The following is a 17,172-nucleotide window of genomic DNA, read 5'->3' on the forward strand; positions in this document are numbered from 1 at the left end:
TTAGATGGTTTTCCCTCTGAATATAAATAGAGATTGCATGCGGCATGCCCCCTCCCTCTTTAATCATCCAGAATATCTACCGCTGGCTAAAACATTCATTAGTAGGCCCTAAAATGACGCAGTGATAAAACAAAAAAACATTAATATCGCTGATTAATTTCTCTGACCGGCTCCCTAGTTTTCAGGTGCAACGTGAAAAAGGGAATGCTTGCGAATCCAGCCCTGGCCCGGCCATTTGGCAATGCATCTCAGCCCAGTATGCCTTGACATCAACAAGTGGATGCTCCATTGTGTGGGGAAAGAGAGTGTAGCCTAGAGCCCGGTGATACCACTGTCCCCAAATGTTCCCACTTGTTTAATTAATTGCGGCGACAAACGGCAGATGGCTCTCTTGCTTTTTAATTTATATCTGTGAATGTTGTCTCTGGAAATGATATCCATCTAACAGAGAAATATCTAATGGTTTATGGTGTTGTTTTGTAGTATTGGAACCACCAATCCAGCATATGTTGAAGTTCCTGAAGTGTCTCTGCTGAATATGTCAATGTTTTTTGTGTAGCCTATGGTTTGCTCTACGATTTATCCAGGAATTAGCACTGTGCGCCCTCAAACTGGGCATAGAAGTCTATTCCACGTTGGTTCAACGTAATTTCATTGACATGACGTGGAAACAACGTTGATTCAACCAGTGTGTGTGTGTGTGTGTGTGTGTGTGTGTGTGTGTGTGTGTGTGTGTGTGTGTGTGTGTGTGTGTGTGTGTGTGTGTGTGTGTGTGTGTGTGTGTGTGTGTGTGGCAAAGGAACGAGGCGCTGAAATGAATGAGCCCGAAAGTGATTGAGAGAGAGTGATATTATTGTGAGATTAAATGGCGATAGTCATGCATGTTAGCCCGCTCGAGTTGCAGGTTTTATTGACATTTTAGTCATTTAGCGGATGCTCTTAACCAGAGCGATTTACATGACCGATTTGTAGGGTTAAGTGCCATGCTCAAGGACACTTCGAATATTTTTCAACGAGTCAGCTCGGGGATTTGAACCTTTCGGTTAATGGCCCAACGCACTTAACCGCTAGGCTACCTGCCGCCCTATGTTTTTGCAGTTACACTATTCCTTCTGCTTAAGCACTTGAAGCACACACTTTTATTTCATTTGATTAGCGAGGAGTTCAAAAGCCTACATTTTGATGCACGGTTTACTCTTTTCCAATAGGCTACCCGACCAGGGTCATACGTAGACTACCGGGCAATACATGCAATTGTGGACGGTCCCATACACATTAAAACATATACAAATACATGTGTTTTCAGCCATATTTGTAACGAGCCTTTTCAATGCCCATTGCAAGTTAGTTGCGAACCTGTTCGGAGCCGGGCGTCAGTTATTGCACAGCTGAAGCCGCCTTTATGTGTCAAATCTCACTACCGGCTCATAGCAACGCCTGGAGTGAGGGACTTGAGGTCGAACGAGAGGGAGGGAGGGTATTCTCCTCTTTCCTCTCCGAGGCGAGTGCAAAGGAGAGGGTGAGTGGCTAAGACTTGTTGATGTGGAAGATGGGTTGATCTATAGACGGAAACAAGAGTCACCCTTCATCGTTTTTCTTAAAGCGCGGGATTGATGCCAAATGCGCTTTTGCGCGGGAGAGGTGTGCGTGTGCAATGGTGCCTATAGATAGCCTATGTGTTTCCATGCGGGGTCTCCTATCCTGTCTTTTCGATTACGCACCTGATTGCTGTCTCTCCAACGAACGGTGGGTTTAATATGAAATCCCCCACAGCCGTATTGTCTCCTCCGCATCCGGCAGCGTAAGTTTATCTATTTGTATGCAGTTGTCACACCGCCCAGACGTCATCCGCACAGGACCCGGTTAAGCTTAGGTTAGCCTACATTTTCTTCTCTCTCCAATCGGTGTACAATCGCCCATGTTGTGTGTGTGTTTCTCTTGGACCACAATACCAATCTACAATGACAGCTCAGATGTGAAGAGAAGTGGACTATACAAAGAGAAGACGTGAACACGCATCATGCAGCCATGCGCTCGGATAGGTATAGCCTATATTGCTATTCAATAGGCCTAGATATAGCCACGTTTGATATTTACGTATTACTTTGATGTCGTATTTATCGTACTGACATGTATTGGTTAATATTTGACTCTCCAAGATGAATGGCCATTTCAGGAGCAGTGTTGCGTATTGAATGGTCAGCTTGGCTAATATTTCTGCGTAAACGTCGTGTTATATTAAGCTGTACCCTGGCGAGTGAGTGCCTATCGTCCGACGGTGAATATCACCCAGAAAAGCGCGTTTGTTTGTTTGTTTGGACGGCTGGCGGAACACACGCGCGCACACACACTCAACACAGCGTGGCCACCGCTGTCCAGCGTGCTGAGTTCTGAATCCTGCACCGGTCTCCAGGACGAGAGGAGGGAAGGAAGACAAAAGGAGAAGAAGAGACAGGAGTGTGGGAAGGGGAGGCTACAACACACACTGGACATTTAGCAGGGGATGGAAGTGAAAATGTCACCCAATAAATCGAAAATTAATACGCAGATATGACTGTTGAGCAATCTCGTTTGGGGTGAGTTTTTGCCAAGCAATTTCACCAGACTCCTGATGAAAATATGGAATGAAATAATTTTATGACAACAGTTTCATGATTCTCACGAACCGTACAATTAATGATAACGCAATGTTTCATAAGCACTAAAATGTAGTGTCTGTACACTAAAGGCAGTTATCAAAAAGTAGACTACTATTTAAATATACCTGATTCTACACCACGGACCGTCGAGCCGCCAATATGGGACTGTGACCGTGCTGCGAGCGACTAGAGGCGGTTGTTTATGTGGTCTGTGCTCCGTGTGCGGACGGAGTGCGGACCGGACCTGAGCAGCAGTGAGACATTGAGCCATGGCAGCCGCTATTGCCAGCGGTCTGATCCGGAAGAAGAGGGAGGCACGGGAGCAGCATGTAGACCGACCACCCCCAAACAGGCGGAGGAAGAGCCCCAGTAAGAACAAGGGGCTCTGCAATGGCAACCTGGTCGACATCTTCTCCAAAGTGCGTATCTTCGGCCTGAAGAAGAGGAGACTACGGAGACAAGGTGTGAGAAGTTGTGTGTCCCCGTGTTTGTGAGGTGTGTTTTGTGACCTATGTGGGTAACGCATTGTGCTGTAACGTCAACCTTTTTATACACATCATTCATTTGGGTAACCCCTCAAACCAATGTGTGCATGAACATTAATTTAATATATAATTCACTAAACTCAGAGATAAACCATTGCAGTATCATATTTGCACTGACTATCCCATCATCTGTAAATGTTGAATGAAGGGAGAAAACACACGTGGTAGGCTATAGCCCAGGGTTCCCCAACTGGCTTCCTGTGTGGGACTTGCCCTGCAGGTGATGTCATTTCTTAATTGTTGGGCATAAAAGACTGGAAAAACACCAGGAAATCCACCATAAGTGATTTTAAATCTTTCCCAAGTGTTCCCAAGCATAATATAGATATATGTGATTGTATACAAATGTAAGCTAGGTTTGAAATGATTAAGTTTTAGTCAAATATTATATCTGTTTAGGCTTCTTGCGGTCAATTTGCAGTCTACAACTGATTTGTAATTATGTTCCAGCCCCGTCCTGCGGCTGAAGTTGATGATCCCTGCTGTAGCTTGTGGCGGCCAATCTCATGGTTCTTATGGTTGACTATAGCGGTCTGTTTGTTGGTCCCTCACAGGCCGGAAGGAGAGAAGGGGAGAAAAAAAGAAATCTACCCCTGATTTAGCCTACATGCAATCTCAGGTAGATGACAGGCAACAGACGAGCTGTGCGTGATGCTTTAGAACAGGGTTCCCCAACTTGTGGCCCGCGGGCCTAATTTCTAAGCTGAACAAAACTAAAACATTGTTAGACATAAAAGTCTGTAAAAACACCAGGACATTTTTACTTTGAAAATCTGTTCCGAAGTGTTCCCAAGCCTAATAGAGAGACGTGATCGTATACAAATGTAAGCAACGTTTGAAATATTACATCTCTTTGGGCTTCTTGTGGTCAATTTGCAATTTACAAATTATTTGTCAGTGTGTTCCGCCCCCCTCATACCATCCGCTCAAGAAAAAAAATCATCCTGTGGCTGAATCTAGTTGATGGTCCCCGCTTTAAAACGGAGCTATAACCAAGTCTGGCTTGAATTGACGTGTCCGCTTTGAAGCTCCTACATGCACACTGCTGAACTGATGAACTGCATTGTGCATATAACAAAGCCTTACACATCCCCAGAATGAACAACAAACACAATTCATTGCTGGGAGACCTAAAAGGTTAATAGTTCCCCCGATAAGAGGCTACGCCTTTCAAACCTAATCTTTCCCCACATAACTGTATTGAACCTGTGGGCCACTGCCTTTCATTTATATCCTCCCATCCAAAAATCAAAAACTCATACAAAAACAGTGCTGTGTTAAGCCAGCTTAGACAGCACATTTCCATTCCTAGTCCCTGTCTGTCTGGATGCCCCCTGCACTGTCCAATAACCCAGTTCTTCTGGCTTGTGGACAGAGATCCCAGCAGTTGCAGGACGTGATGCTAGATCATGCCAACAGAGAAGCCGAGGCCTAATAAAACCATAATAGGCGCTGTGGGCTTGGGTATGTGGCGTAGCTGTGTATCTTGGTACCTGCCACTGGTGTCTACGGGGGCAATCTGTCGCTAATAAATTCCAGAGTCAAAGACACTGATGCCAGGCTTATCCGGCGTGACAAATTACTCCTATAACGCCTTGACAACAACACACCTGCCAAGTCAGGGCCCCTCTGTCTGTTTGTGTGTGTGCATGTGTGTGTATGTATTTGCTTGTGTGGGTGTGTGTTCATGTGTGCACGTGTGACAGTGGCATTGCCCTGATAAGTATTGGCAAGTGATGCATTGCATTTGGCCTTTCTAAAACAGGTCCTCTGCCGTTAGACGATGCATTATAAGAATTGAATGTAGTGGTGGAGAAAGCTACTCAGAAATGTATGATTTGTTCGAGTTGCTGAGTGATAAGAGTTGTAGTCAGACCACATGGAAAACACTTGGGCCACGTCCCAAATGGCACCCTGTTCCCTATGTTGTGCACTACTTATGGGCCCTGTCAATTTTTTTGCACTAGAAAGGGAATTAGGGTGGTATTTGGGATGCTACCTTGGTTGTCACTCATCTTCATCATAGCCGTTATTTGTGATTACTGGCCCAGTGGGAAGATATCTCATTAATTTCCCACTCGCATGAGAGTTGTTGGGGACAATTTTTAGCGAGTGATTTCAACCACCACCACAGCTTTCAGAGCTCACAGGGGGCTGCTAGGAAATGCTGCCCACTCTAGTGCTCTCTCTCTCACACACACATGCATGCACACACATGCACACAGACGCAGGCACGCATACATGTACAGAAACAAACACACACACAGACTAAATGAAGAGTAATGACTTGTTTGGTGTGCTTAATTCAATTACCGGCCTCTCTGGAAGGACATTTCTAGCAAAATAAAGCTGAATGCTCCACCAATCATACGCGGCACTATAACGCGAGCAGACAATGCAGTTGTCTTTTTTTCAGGGCTTCCACAGCTGAGGATACACTGGAAATAGGGCTTCCAGGGGAGAGCTTTTTCCTAGATGATTCGTTTTTCTGAGACTGTGTGGGTTTTCCATTGAGGAGACCAGGTTTTTCTTTACTGTGGCGCAGTTGACACTGTTGGATGGAGCATAGTTCTGGGTGGTGTTCATTAGGCACCAAATGGAAGAAATTGGACTAAAACAGAGAGGGATTGTCTGGACGTTTCGTTGCAAGCTCTAGTGAACACGGATGTGTCCTGGATTCATGCATTGGCCACAACACACATACTGATTGTATAGCTGTAATCCTTTTTTGTAAAAGCGTTTGAATATTCACCCTTTTATAATATTTTTTATGGCAATGTTTTCACAAACACTGTCCTTAATCTGAATTTCTGATGATTCTTAGGATTCTACTGAATTTTGTTTGGCAAAAAAAAAAACTGAATAACAGCTTCCATGTCTGCATATCTGAAAGACAATGGATTTATGTCCTCTTAATGCATTTCTCAGTATCTTAGGAGTAGTAAGTCCCTCTTCCACATGTACATACTGAATGTCATGGTTCCCCCTGGACCAGATGTGGGCAACATGGGTGTATACACTATCAGTGAGGTGAAATGGGCAGAGCATTGCATATAGTTCACTTCTATCTCCAACAAGTCTCCCATCAACTTACCTGGTGGATCTCCATCAACTTAGGCCACCTAAAACAGTTTAAAAACGTAACCTTTTCACACGTAACAACAAACAGGTGTGACAGTGGTCCCTTTAGCGTACACTAAAACCGGTGTCATTATAACGCATAAACACAGTCCTTACAACGTTACGTCCTGTATGTGACCAGTTTATTTTGGGATGCAATATTCAGACATGCACAGACGTAGCGACAGCATAACACAATCGTCAAAACCGTGAAATGTAGGCTACGTTAGTCCTAGCACTAACTGAGGAAAGATTGAAGTAACACAAGCGGTCATATTTAGAGAACTCTCGGCTGACAGAAACCATAATATGAATTAGCCAATAGCAATTACTATTTATAATTCATCACATCACGGGTGAGCTCAACATTGATCGAAATACAGCGGATCCTCTGTTTTGCCCACCACCCAGGACAATGGATCGAATCCCAGCCGGTGAACCAAAACAACAAAGTGGTCTTCTGGTCAGGCTCCGGAGACGGGCACATCGCCCACCGCTCCCGAGCATACTACTCGCCAATGTCCAGTTTCTTGACAACAAGTTGATGAAATCCGAGCAAGGGTTGTATGCCAGAGAGACATCAGAGACTGTAACGTTCTTTGCTTCACGGAAACATGGCTCACTCGAGACACGCAATTGGAATCGGTGCAGCCAGCTGGTTTCTCCACGCATCGCACCGACAGAAACAAACATCTTTCTGGTAAGAAGAGGGGCGGGGTGGTATGCCTTATGATTAACGAGATGTGGTGTGATCATAACAACATACAGGAACTCAAGTCCTTCTGTTCACCTGATTTAGAATTCCTCACAATCAAATGTTGAGCGCATTATCTACCAAGAGAATTCTCTTCAATTATAATCACAGCCGCATATATTCCCCCCCAAGCAGACACATTGATGGCCCTGAACAAACTTTATTTGACTCTATGTAAACTGGAAATAACATATCCTGAGGCTGCATTCATTGTAGCTGGTGATTTTAACAAGGCTAATTTGAAAACAAGGCCCCCTAAATTCTATCAGCATATCGATTGTGCTACCAGGGCTGGTAAAACCCTGGATCATTGTTATTCTAACTTCTGCGACGCATATAAGGCCCCTCCCCCGCCCTCCTTTCGGAAAAGCTGACCACGACTCCATTTAGTTGTTTCCAGCCTATAGACAGAGACTAAAACAGGAATCTCCCACGCTCAGGTCTGTTCAACGCTGGTCCGACCAATCTGATTCCACGCTTCAAGATTGCTTCGATCACGTGGACTGGGATATGTTCCGCATTGCGTCAAACAACAACATTGACGAATATGCTGATTCGGTGAGCGAGTTTATTAGCAAGTGCATCGTGGATTAATGGCACAAACCGTGGATTAATGGCAGCATTCGCGTGAAATTGAAAGCGCGAACCACTGCTATTAATCAGGGCAAGGTGACCGGAACCATGACCGAATACAAACAGTGCAGCTATTCCCTCCGCAAGGCAATCAAACAAGCTAAGCGTCAGTATAGAGACAAAGTACAGTCACAATTCAACGGCTCAGACACAAGAGGTATGTGGCAGGGTCTACAGTTAATCATGGATTACAAATAGAAAAACCAGCCCCGTCGCGGACCAGGATGTCTTGCTCCCAGACAGACTAAACTCGCTTTGAGGACAATACAGTGCCACTGACACGGCCCGCTACCGAAACCTGCGGACTCTCTTTCACTGCAGCCGACGTGAGTAAAACATTTAAACGTGTTAACCCTCGCAAGGCTGCAGGCCCAGATGGCATCCCAAGCCGCGTCCTCAGAGCATGCGCAGACCAGCAATCAATCGTTATCCCAGTCTGCTGTCCCCACATGCTTCAAGAGGGCCACCATTGTTGCTGTTCCCAAGAAAGCTAAGGTAACTGAGCTAAACAACTACCGCCCCGTAGCACTCACTTCCGTTATCAAGCTCGAGACCCGCCCCCAGGTGGTGAGGGTATGTAACAACATCTTCACCCCCCTGATCCTCAACACTGGGGCCCCACAAGGGTGCGTTCTGAGCCCTCTCCTGTACTGCCTGTTCACCCACGACTGCATGGCCATGCACGACTCCAACTCAATCATCAAGTTTTCAGACGACACTACAGTGGTAGGCTTGATTACCAATAATGACAAGACAGGAAAATAACCTCACACTCAACATCACAAAACAAAGGAGATGATCGTGGACTTCAGGAAACAGCAGAGGGAACACACCCCTGTCCATATTGACAGGACGGTAGTGGAGAGGGTAGTAGTTTTAAGTTCCTCGGCGTACACATCAATGACAAACTGAATTGGTCCACCCACACAGACAGCGTGGTGAAGAAGGCGCAGAAGTGCCTCTTTAACCTCAGGAGGCTGAAGAAATTTGGCTTGTCACCAAAAACACTCACAAACTTTTACAGATGCACAATCGGGAGCATCCTGTCAGGCTGTATCACCGCTTGGTACGGCAACTGCTCTGCCCACAACCAGGTTCTATGGCTATAACTAGTCAAGCAAATGTGTCTGAGATACATTTGAAGAATACGAAGAATAAGATCATACACATAACATTAGCTAGCAACCCAGCCAGCTAACGTTGCTAGCTAACAGTACACTTGAAATTAAACCACTTTCTGTCAAAATTAGAAACGTGTCATATCTAAACATTTTACCAGTATACATCACGGTTGGATGCGTCTCCTGTCTGATGCCATACATGGTTGCCTTATTTTGATGATGTAATCCAGACTGGTGTGTTTTCCATCTCCTTAGCTATCATACCCGAATTTCACTGATTTCAAAACTCGGTCCTCTAGAAAGTGGAGAGCATACACAAAACGTTAGCTAGCGAGCCAGCCAGCTAATGTTAGCTAGCTAACAGTACACTTTAACTTGACATTAGGTTTATGCAGTTTTACTATATGATAAAAAATAAATAAAAGCTGCGTTCTACACAATTATCTATACATACTGACCAGCTCCAAAAGACAGACTCATGCTATATGGTAGACCAATCCAAATTCATCTCTCGGGCATGTCCAGCCCACTCACTCTCAGCCTATCATGGCAGGCGGGAAGGTTGCTCTCTTTTTCTGTGGCTAACCCAACTAGGCTCGTAATTTAACAATTGTATTCGTATTTACAGATGGCATACGGGCACATGAAAGTTCACATGTTCGAGAAGGCATTTCTGCCAAAAAACGCAAGTTGATAAAAAAATGGTTTACGTTCAAACAGCTCTCCTGTGAAGTTGTGACTTGCGACATACACCTAGTTTCCTGAACCGGGTCACATTTTGGAACAGTGAGTGTATTCTGACATAAAACTATCAACGTGAGATATATGGAACTCACGTGTGAAAAGGTTACAAACAGTTCAAATACTTCAATCTTAAAATGATTTTTTTTTTTAAATAAAATGCTGGTCTTTCAGTCTTCCACTGCTACTTGTTATGCAATGTATACATCTACTCGCCTATCATTCAAAGCCATGACAACAGGATCAGTATGAGCATGTCAACTAACTGCTGATTGTGAGTTTTTCAGGGGAAAATTCATTATTTTTAGTCTATGGAAATACTTAGCTTGTTTTCTTTTGAACCTGCTGAATGTGCCCCATACATATTCAGAGCAGTATTGGACAGCACACACATGCTAACACATGTATTTGTTGCATTGGATAATAACTTCAGAATCCAGACAAAATGGGATATATGTAGCCTCGTTTAAATGTTTCTTCTCACAACATTAAGATGGATTGATAATATATTATAGAATGCATGTCGCATTGACGATACCTGTGGGAATCTGTAACATGCAGATCTCGGTTGAAATACTATTAAAAATAATTCAAAATAATACTTTTAGCTTTCTCTTTAGCCTGCCTGGAGTGCCAGGTGGGCAGGGTTTGCACTTTTGATACTCTATATACTCTATATATATATATATTTGTAATAATGACACTTACAACAATACTGAATGAACACTTTGATTATTAACTTAATACAATACATACATTCAAATCTATTTAGTCTCAAATAAATAATGAAACATGTTCAATTTTGTTTACATTATGCAAAAATACATTGTTGGAGAAGAAAGTAAAAGTGCAATATGTGTCATGTAAAAAAGTAAGATTTAAGTTCCTTGCTCAGAACATGAGAACATATGAAAGCTGGTGGTTCCTTTTAACATGAGTCTTCAATATTCCCAGCTAAGAAGTTTTAGGTTGTAGTTATTATAGGAATTATAGGACTATTTCTCTCTATTCCATTTGTATTTCATATACCTTTGACTATTGGATGTTCTTATAGGCACTTTAGTATTGCCAGCCTAATCTCGGGAGTTGATAGGCTTGAAGTCGTAAACAGTGCTGTGCATCCTAGCATTGCTAAGAGCTGCTGTTTGAATGAATGCTTACGAGCCTGCTGCTGCCTACCACCGCTCAGTCAGACTGCTCTATCAAATATCAAATCATAGACTTAATTATAATATAATAAACACACATAAATACGAGCCTTAGGTCATTCATATGGTCAAATCCGGAAAGTATCATTTCAAAAACAAAACGTTTATTCTTTCAGTGAAATACGGAACCGTTCCGTATTTTATCGAACGGGTGGCATCCATAAGTCTAAATATTGCTGTTACATTGTACAACCTTCAATGTTATGTCATAATTACGTAAAATTCTGGCAAATTAATTACGGTCTTTGTTAGGAAGAAATGGTCTTCACACAGTTCGCAATGAGCCAGGTGGCCCAAACTGTTGCGTATACCCTGACTCTGCTTGCAAAGAACGCAAGAGAAGTGACACAATTTCCCTAGTTAATATTGCTTGCTAACATGAATTTATTTTAATTAAATATGTGGGTTTAAAAATATATACTTGTGTATTGATTTTAAGAAAGGCATTGATTTTGATGGTTAGGTACATTGGTGCACCGCCAGTGATTTTTTTCACGAATGCGCTTGTTAAATCATCACCCCTTTGGCGAAGTAGGCTGTGATTCAATGATAAATTAACAGGCACCGCATTGATTATTTGCAATGCAGGACAAGCTAGTTGAACTAGTAATATCATCAACCGTGTGTAGTTAACTAGTGATTATGTTAAGATTTGATTGTTTTTTTATGAGATAAGTTTAATGCTAGCTAGCAACTTACCTTGGCTCCTTGCTGCACTCACGTAACAGGTGGTCAGCCTGCCACGCAGTCTCTTCATGGAGACTCGTGCAATGTAATCGGCCATAATCGGTGTCCAAAAATGCCGATTACCGATTGTAATGAAAACATGAAATTGGCTCTAACTAATCGACATTCAAAAGACACTTCTATGGGATTCAATCATGATTGGATCTAGCTAATGATGTGATTTCAAATAGTATCTGATTACAATTCCATTAAACATTGGACTCCATCCACAGTCTACTATTGGAATGTGTCCTGTGAGAGAGTTTCGCCCTAAATGAATGAGATTGAAGGTCTTTGACCAGGTGTAGATGTTCAAATGGCAATTCTTTGTGATCTGGCTGAGTTCCCTTAGAGGTGGACTCAAATGATTTGTGTCTGTGTTGTCGCCAAATGTACAAATACATCGGTTGTTTATTGCCGACCTATTTCAATGCCATGCCAGTGATTCCTGAATGATACATTATATTTCCATCATATCAAGAGTGACTTAGAAGGGTTAAGTGCCTTGCTTAAGGGCACATCAACATATTCTTCACCTAGTCAGCTCAGGATTCAAACCAGCAACCTTTCAGTTACTGGCCCCACGCCCTTAATTGCTATGCCACCTGCCGCCGTAGATGATTGGATTAGTTCTATGGTTCAAAGGGTTTTCATAGATTGCATCCAAACCCATTTTCTACAAAATAGTAGACAAAACATTAAGGAACCCTGCTCTTTCCATGGCATAGACTGATCAGGTGAATCCAGGTGAAAGCTATGACCCCTTATTGAAGTCAGTTGTTAAATCCAAAGTCTTGAGAGAATTGAGACATGGATTGTGTATGTGTGCCATTCAGAGGGTGAATAGGCAAAACAAAAGAGGACCACCGGGTTGACATTCGCTCTCTATGCCAGCTATCATTGTATTTTTGGCAGGTTTTTTTCCCCGGGAATATTCGTCATCAACATGATTACCTTTTCCAATGGAACATATTTATTCCTGAAGGGTTTCACACACAAATGTCATAAACAACCACAGTGGAGGCACTAGTTATTTTGATTTTATGGGAAATGTCTGAATGCAAAACAGTTACAGAACACCCTGTACTGTAATGTAAAGCCCCTACAGGGCTGCGCACTCATCTTTGTATTGAAACAACGGATACATGCTCTTTCCCTTGATGAATGACAAACAGTCTACCGTTTATGTCACTTGAATTGATGATGGATTTTAAAAAGACATTCAGGCGGAATTGAGATCGTTCCATAGTGTTAAGTAATGTCCGTATCAGAATATGAATGTCGACATAAGCCCTCAGATAAACAGTCAAACTGTAAGCAGCTTTTTTATTGGCCTGCAGGTCCCAGATCTGTTGATATCATCTCAACTCTTTGTCATGCTAAACATGATAACACAAACCGATATGTGACCAGCTTTTCATTCGCTTCCTGCTATCTTCCATGACCACATGGAGGAGAAAGAGGCGAAGAGGGCTTTCTCCGATGCGGGCAGGAAAAGCCCCTAAAATATTCCAGAAACATCCAAAGTGTGTCTATCAGGGTTGGGCTGGCTGTGAGGTGTGCAACTGCTGTGTGTGTGTGCGTGCATGCAGCTAAGCATGTGTCTCCACTGTCTTGACAGTTACCTTTCCTGACAGAGAGAGTGAGAGAATAGAAGAAGAGAAAGGAGAGAAAGAAAATACCCTAACATCAAGTAGCGGAGTCAATCACCACCTTCCGGAGACACCTGAAACCCCACCTCTTTAAGGAATACCTAGGATAGGATAAAGTAATCCTTCTCACCCCCCTTAAAAGATTTAGATGCACTATTGTAAAGTGGCTGTTCCACTGGATGTCATAAGGTGAATGCACCAATTTGTAAGTCGCTCTGGATAAGAGCGTCTGCTAAATGACTTAAGTGTAATGTAAATGTAAGTACACAGTGATTGTTCCATTTATCCCAGGAGTAACCCCATTGTAAAAAAAAATAATAATAAAAAAAAAAAACGCAATATCAGCTGAAGAGAAAAAGGGTAAATCTTTTAGATGTGTGTGAAGGTTTTGAAAGAGCTGGCAAGGGAGGGACACCCCTATTGCATAAACCAACATTTCTACTCAGCAAAAGGGATGATTTGATGTGTGATTGTTGTGTATGCAGAAAGAGGGATGCCCCTACAGCTGCAAAACCACTGCAGCTATATCAACTGTTAGGTGTGAAGGGTATCCTGCCTGGCTCTTCATTTGCAGTGAGAAAGAGGAATACACCGTAAAACTGCACAGGATGCTGTTTTGAAAAAGCACCCAGTGATTTTCTCAGTACAGTATATCCAACCCCCTCTCTATTCAGCAACTGAAAGCCTTTACGTATCTTATGTCTGAGAATACGCCTTATTCTCAATAGTGGTGCCCTAGTAACACCCACAGCTTGGCTTGTTCTGTACATGTAGCATACCATCTTGCATCCCACTGTTGGCTTGCCACTGAAGCGAAGTAGGGTTGTTCCTGGATGGGAGACCAGATGCTGCCAGAAGTGGTGTTGGATGGCCAGTAGGAGGCACTCTTTCCTCTAATCTAAAAAAAAAGATCCCATTGCTGTCTTTCAGATGGGACATTAAACAGGTGTCCTTACTTGCTGTGGTCACCAAAAATCCCATGGCACTTATTGTAAGAGTAGGGGTGTTAACCCTTGTGTCTTGGCTAAATCCCATCGTCCCCAGCTTCCAATTGGCTCATTCCTCTCTGCTGTAACTATTCCTTGGGTTGTTGCTGTAAGTGAGAATGTGTTCTCAGTCAACTTACCTGGTAGCCTTATATATGGGTTGAAAATGACACATCTGGGCACTGTTAAGTGTCTAAATTGGAATTCAGTACCATAACATGTATAAAATGGCAGGCCCTGTGTTTCACAGCACTGTATGGGTTTTGACTGACAGCCGTTCTGAATTTGAGCACCACACGCAACAAGAAGTTGCCCCCATCCCTCATGCTAATTGAGCAACTTTATCAAAATATTGATTGTCTGAGCGAGGGAAATGCTGTAAATTAAGAGGACTCAATGTATTTTGAAAGATGAGATGTTGAGGAGTATAATAAATACCGCTTCGATGTCATAAATGTGCACTTCACATTTCCAAATCATAAAACTCATGTAATATACAGTGTCAACGTTCATGAAGCCTATGGTTGATGTACAGTTACCAGATGACATGGTGTCATACCCTGGGTTGTTCTGAACAGAATGAGTCTGGTTGTTGTACAGTTACCAGATTACATGTTGTCATACCCTGGGTTGTTCTGAACAGAATGAGCCTGGTTGCGGTACAGTTATTGTGAATTAAATTCACTGTGAAACGCGCACCTGAGTGCATGCTTAACTCCTTTCTATGCACACCAAAATTACAGTCTGTTGCTCTGTGAAAAGCCCAGAACTGTAAGATCGTAATTTATAACTTAGCTAGTCATGTTGGAAATAGAACAAGCTTTCAAATGATGCCCATCTGACCCAGATTACGATTTATAATGGACCGGTTTTGAATTGCGTAAACAAAAACAATAGTGTTGTGATGACGGGGATGCTGGGTTGTGTTCCAAACAAACAACTACAAGTGTCAACTACAAGTGTTCTAGTTCCTCTACAGCACAGCTAGGGGAGCTCAAAACAAGCACCTTATAGTTGAAAACTCTTCTTTGAGTCACTTTGGAGAGGTGGGTAGCCACCTGGAGACACAAATTAGTCCTCTCACTCAAACCCTGTAGCACCCACCCCACCCTTTCCAGGAATATTATCATTTTGCTGAATGTATCCAGAGTATTTTCAGATTTCGTTATCAACAAATGCAGCAAAAAGTACAGTAAATGTAAAATGCACATAAAATCAACAGTGTAGTGTTTGGATTCAGTTTTGTCTCAGCTGGACTGTTGTGTCCTCAACTTTGGTTGAATCATTTCCCCATCATTTCTGAACAGTTCCCTTTCAATTGCTACCATGCTTATGTCTGTGCTTTTCATATTTCTTCTGTAAGAAACATTTCAATGCAGTCCTATCCATACAGGCCAATTCCCAGAAGTATAAAGGGTTAACTTAACATTTCACGGCCACACATGTAGCGGCGTATGCGAATGTCTGCCATCAATTGGCAATCGTGAATAATGTATTGAATATTCAGTCTGAGGACCTACGAAGGCTTGCATAATAGATAGGAGTAGATTTCTTCAGCTCCACTCATACAGAAGGACTGAAGTGCTCCAATTCTGCCATATTTAGTAAGGCATTTAAAGGGATCACAAATTACAGAAATATAAGTGGCCAGGTAACCAAAAACAAAGCCTGGATTGCTGTCTTACCTTGTTCATAGACTCCTGACAGGGTAAGGGAACCAATATGTCATTGGTTAGCTGCTGGATTTGCATTTCAGCTATGGTTTTGCTGGTTTTCTCTGGGTTTTTTTTATCAAACTGGTGTCACTTTGGAAATAGTGGGGAAATTAGTCCCCGGGCTACAGGATATAGTGCCTTTGGAAAGTATTCAGACCAGTTGTCTTTCTCTACATTTTGTTACGTTACAGCCTTATTCTAAAATTGATTAATAACAAAAATTCCCCTCATCAATCTACACACAATACCCCATAATGACAAAGCAAACACAGGTTTTTAGAAATGTTTTCAAATGTATTAAAACTATAAAACTGGAATATCACATTTACATAACTATTCAGACCCTTTACTCAGTACTTTATTAAAGCACCTTTGGCAGCAATTACAGCCTCGAGTCTTCTTGGGTATGACGCTACAAGCTTGGCTCCTGTATTTGGGGAGTTTCTTCCATTATTCTCTGCAGATCCTCTCAAGCTCTTTCAGGTTGGATGGGGAGCATTGTTGCACAGCTATTTTCAGGTCTCTCCAGAGATGGTCATTCGGGTTCAAGTCCGGACTCGGTCTGGTTCACTCAAGGACATTCAGAGACTTGTCCCAAACTCCTGTGTTGTCTTGGCTGTGTGCTTAGGGTTGTTGTCCTGTTGGAAGGTGAACCTTTGCCCTAGTCTGAGTTCCTGAGTACTCTGGAACAGGCTTTCATCAAGGATCTCTCTGTACTTTGCTCCATTCATCTTTCCCTTGATCCTGACTAATCTCCCAGTACCTGCCGCTGAAAAACATCACCACAGCATGATGCTGCCACCACCATGCTTCACCGTAGGGATGGTGCCAGGTTTCCTCCAGACGTGGCGCTTGGTTGTCAGGCCAAAGAGTTCAATCTTGGTTTCATCAGACCAGATAATCTTGTTTCTCATGGTCTGAGAGTCATTTAGTGTCTTTTGGCAAACTCCAAGTGTGCTGTCATGTGCTTTTTACTGAGGAGTGGTTTCCGTCTGGCAATTGTACCATAAAGGCCTGATTGGTGGAGTGCTGCAGAGATGGTTGTCCTTCTGGAAGGTTCTCCCACCTCCACAGGGAAATTCTGGAGCTCACCTCCCTGACCAAGGCCCTTCGCCCCCGATTGCTCAGTTTAACTGAGTGGCCAACGAGTCTTGGCTTGGTTTTTGTTCTGACGTGCAACTTTGCATTGTGCCAAGTGTATGTCTTATTTTCTCTTTTAAATCACTACTTTCAAACAGTATCCCATTAATAGACAGCACAAGAAAAAGAGAAAATAATCAGAACACTATCTGATATGGTTAACTGTGGGACCTTATGAAGACAGGTGTGTGC

At 42.9% G+C, this 17,172-nt stretch overlaps 1 protein-coding gene across 3 annotated transcripts in view; it reads left to right on the plus strand.

The window, feature by feature from the left end:
- fgf14 (fibroblast growth factor 14) overlaps positions 1-17,172 on the plus strand; it is a 272,457-nt gene that overhangs the window by 177,555 nt on the left and 77,730 nt on the right. The window contains exon 1 of one of the 3 annotated variants that reach the window (XM_035773086.2): positions 1,472-3,101. The exons of the other annotated variants lie outside the window; for them this stretch is intronic. Within the exon in view, the coding sequence (XP_035628979.1) occupies positions 2,909-3,101 (193 nt within the window). The 5' untranslated portion in view covers positions 1,472-2,908. Of the gene's footprint in view, positions 1-1,471; positions 3,102-17,172 lie in introns of those variants that run through there. 3 annotated transcript variants of the gene reach the window in all.

The sequence above is a fragment of the Oncorhynchus keta genome, chromosome 7, assembly GCF_023373465.1.
Source record: "Oncorhynchus keta strain PuntledgeMale-10-30-2019 chromosome 7, Oket_V2, whole genome shotgun sequence".
NCBI classification, from domain to species: Eukaryota; Metazoa; Chordata; class Actinopteri; order Salmoniformes; family Salmonidae; genus Oncorhynchus; species Oncorhynchus keta.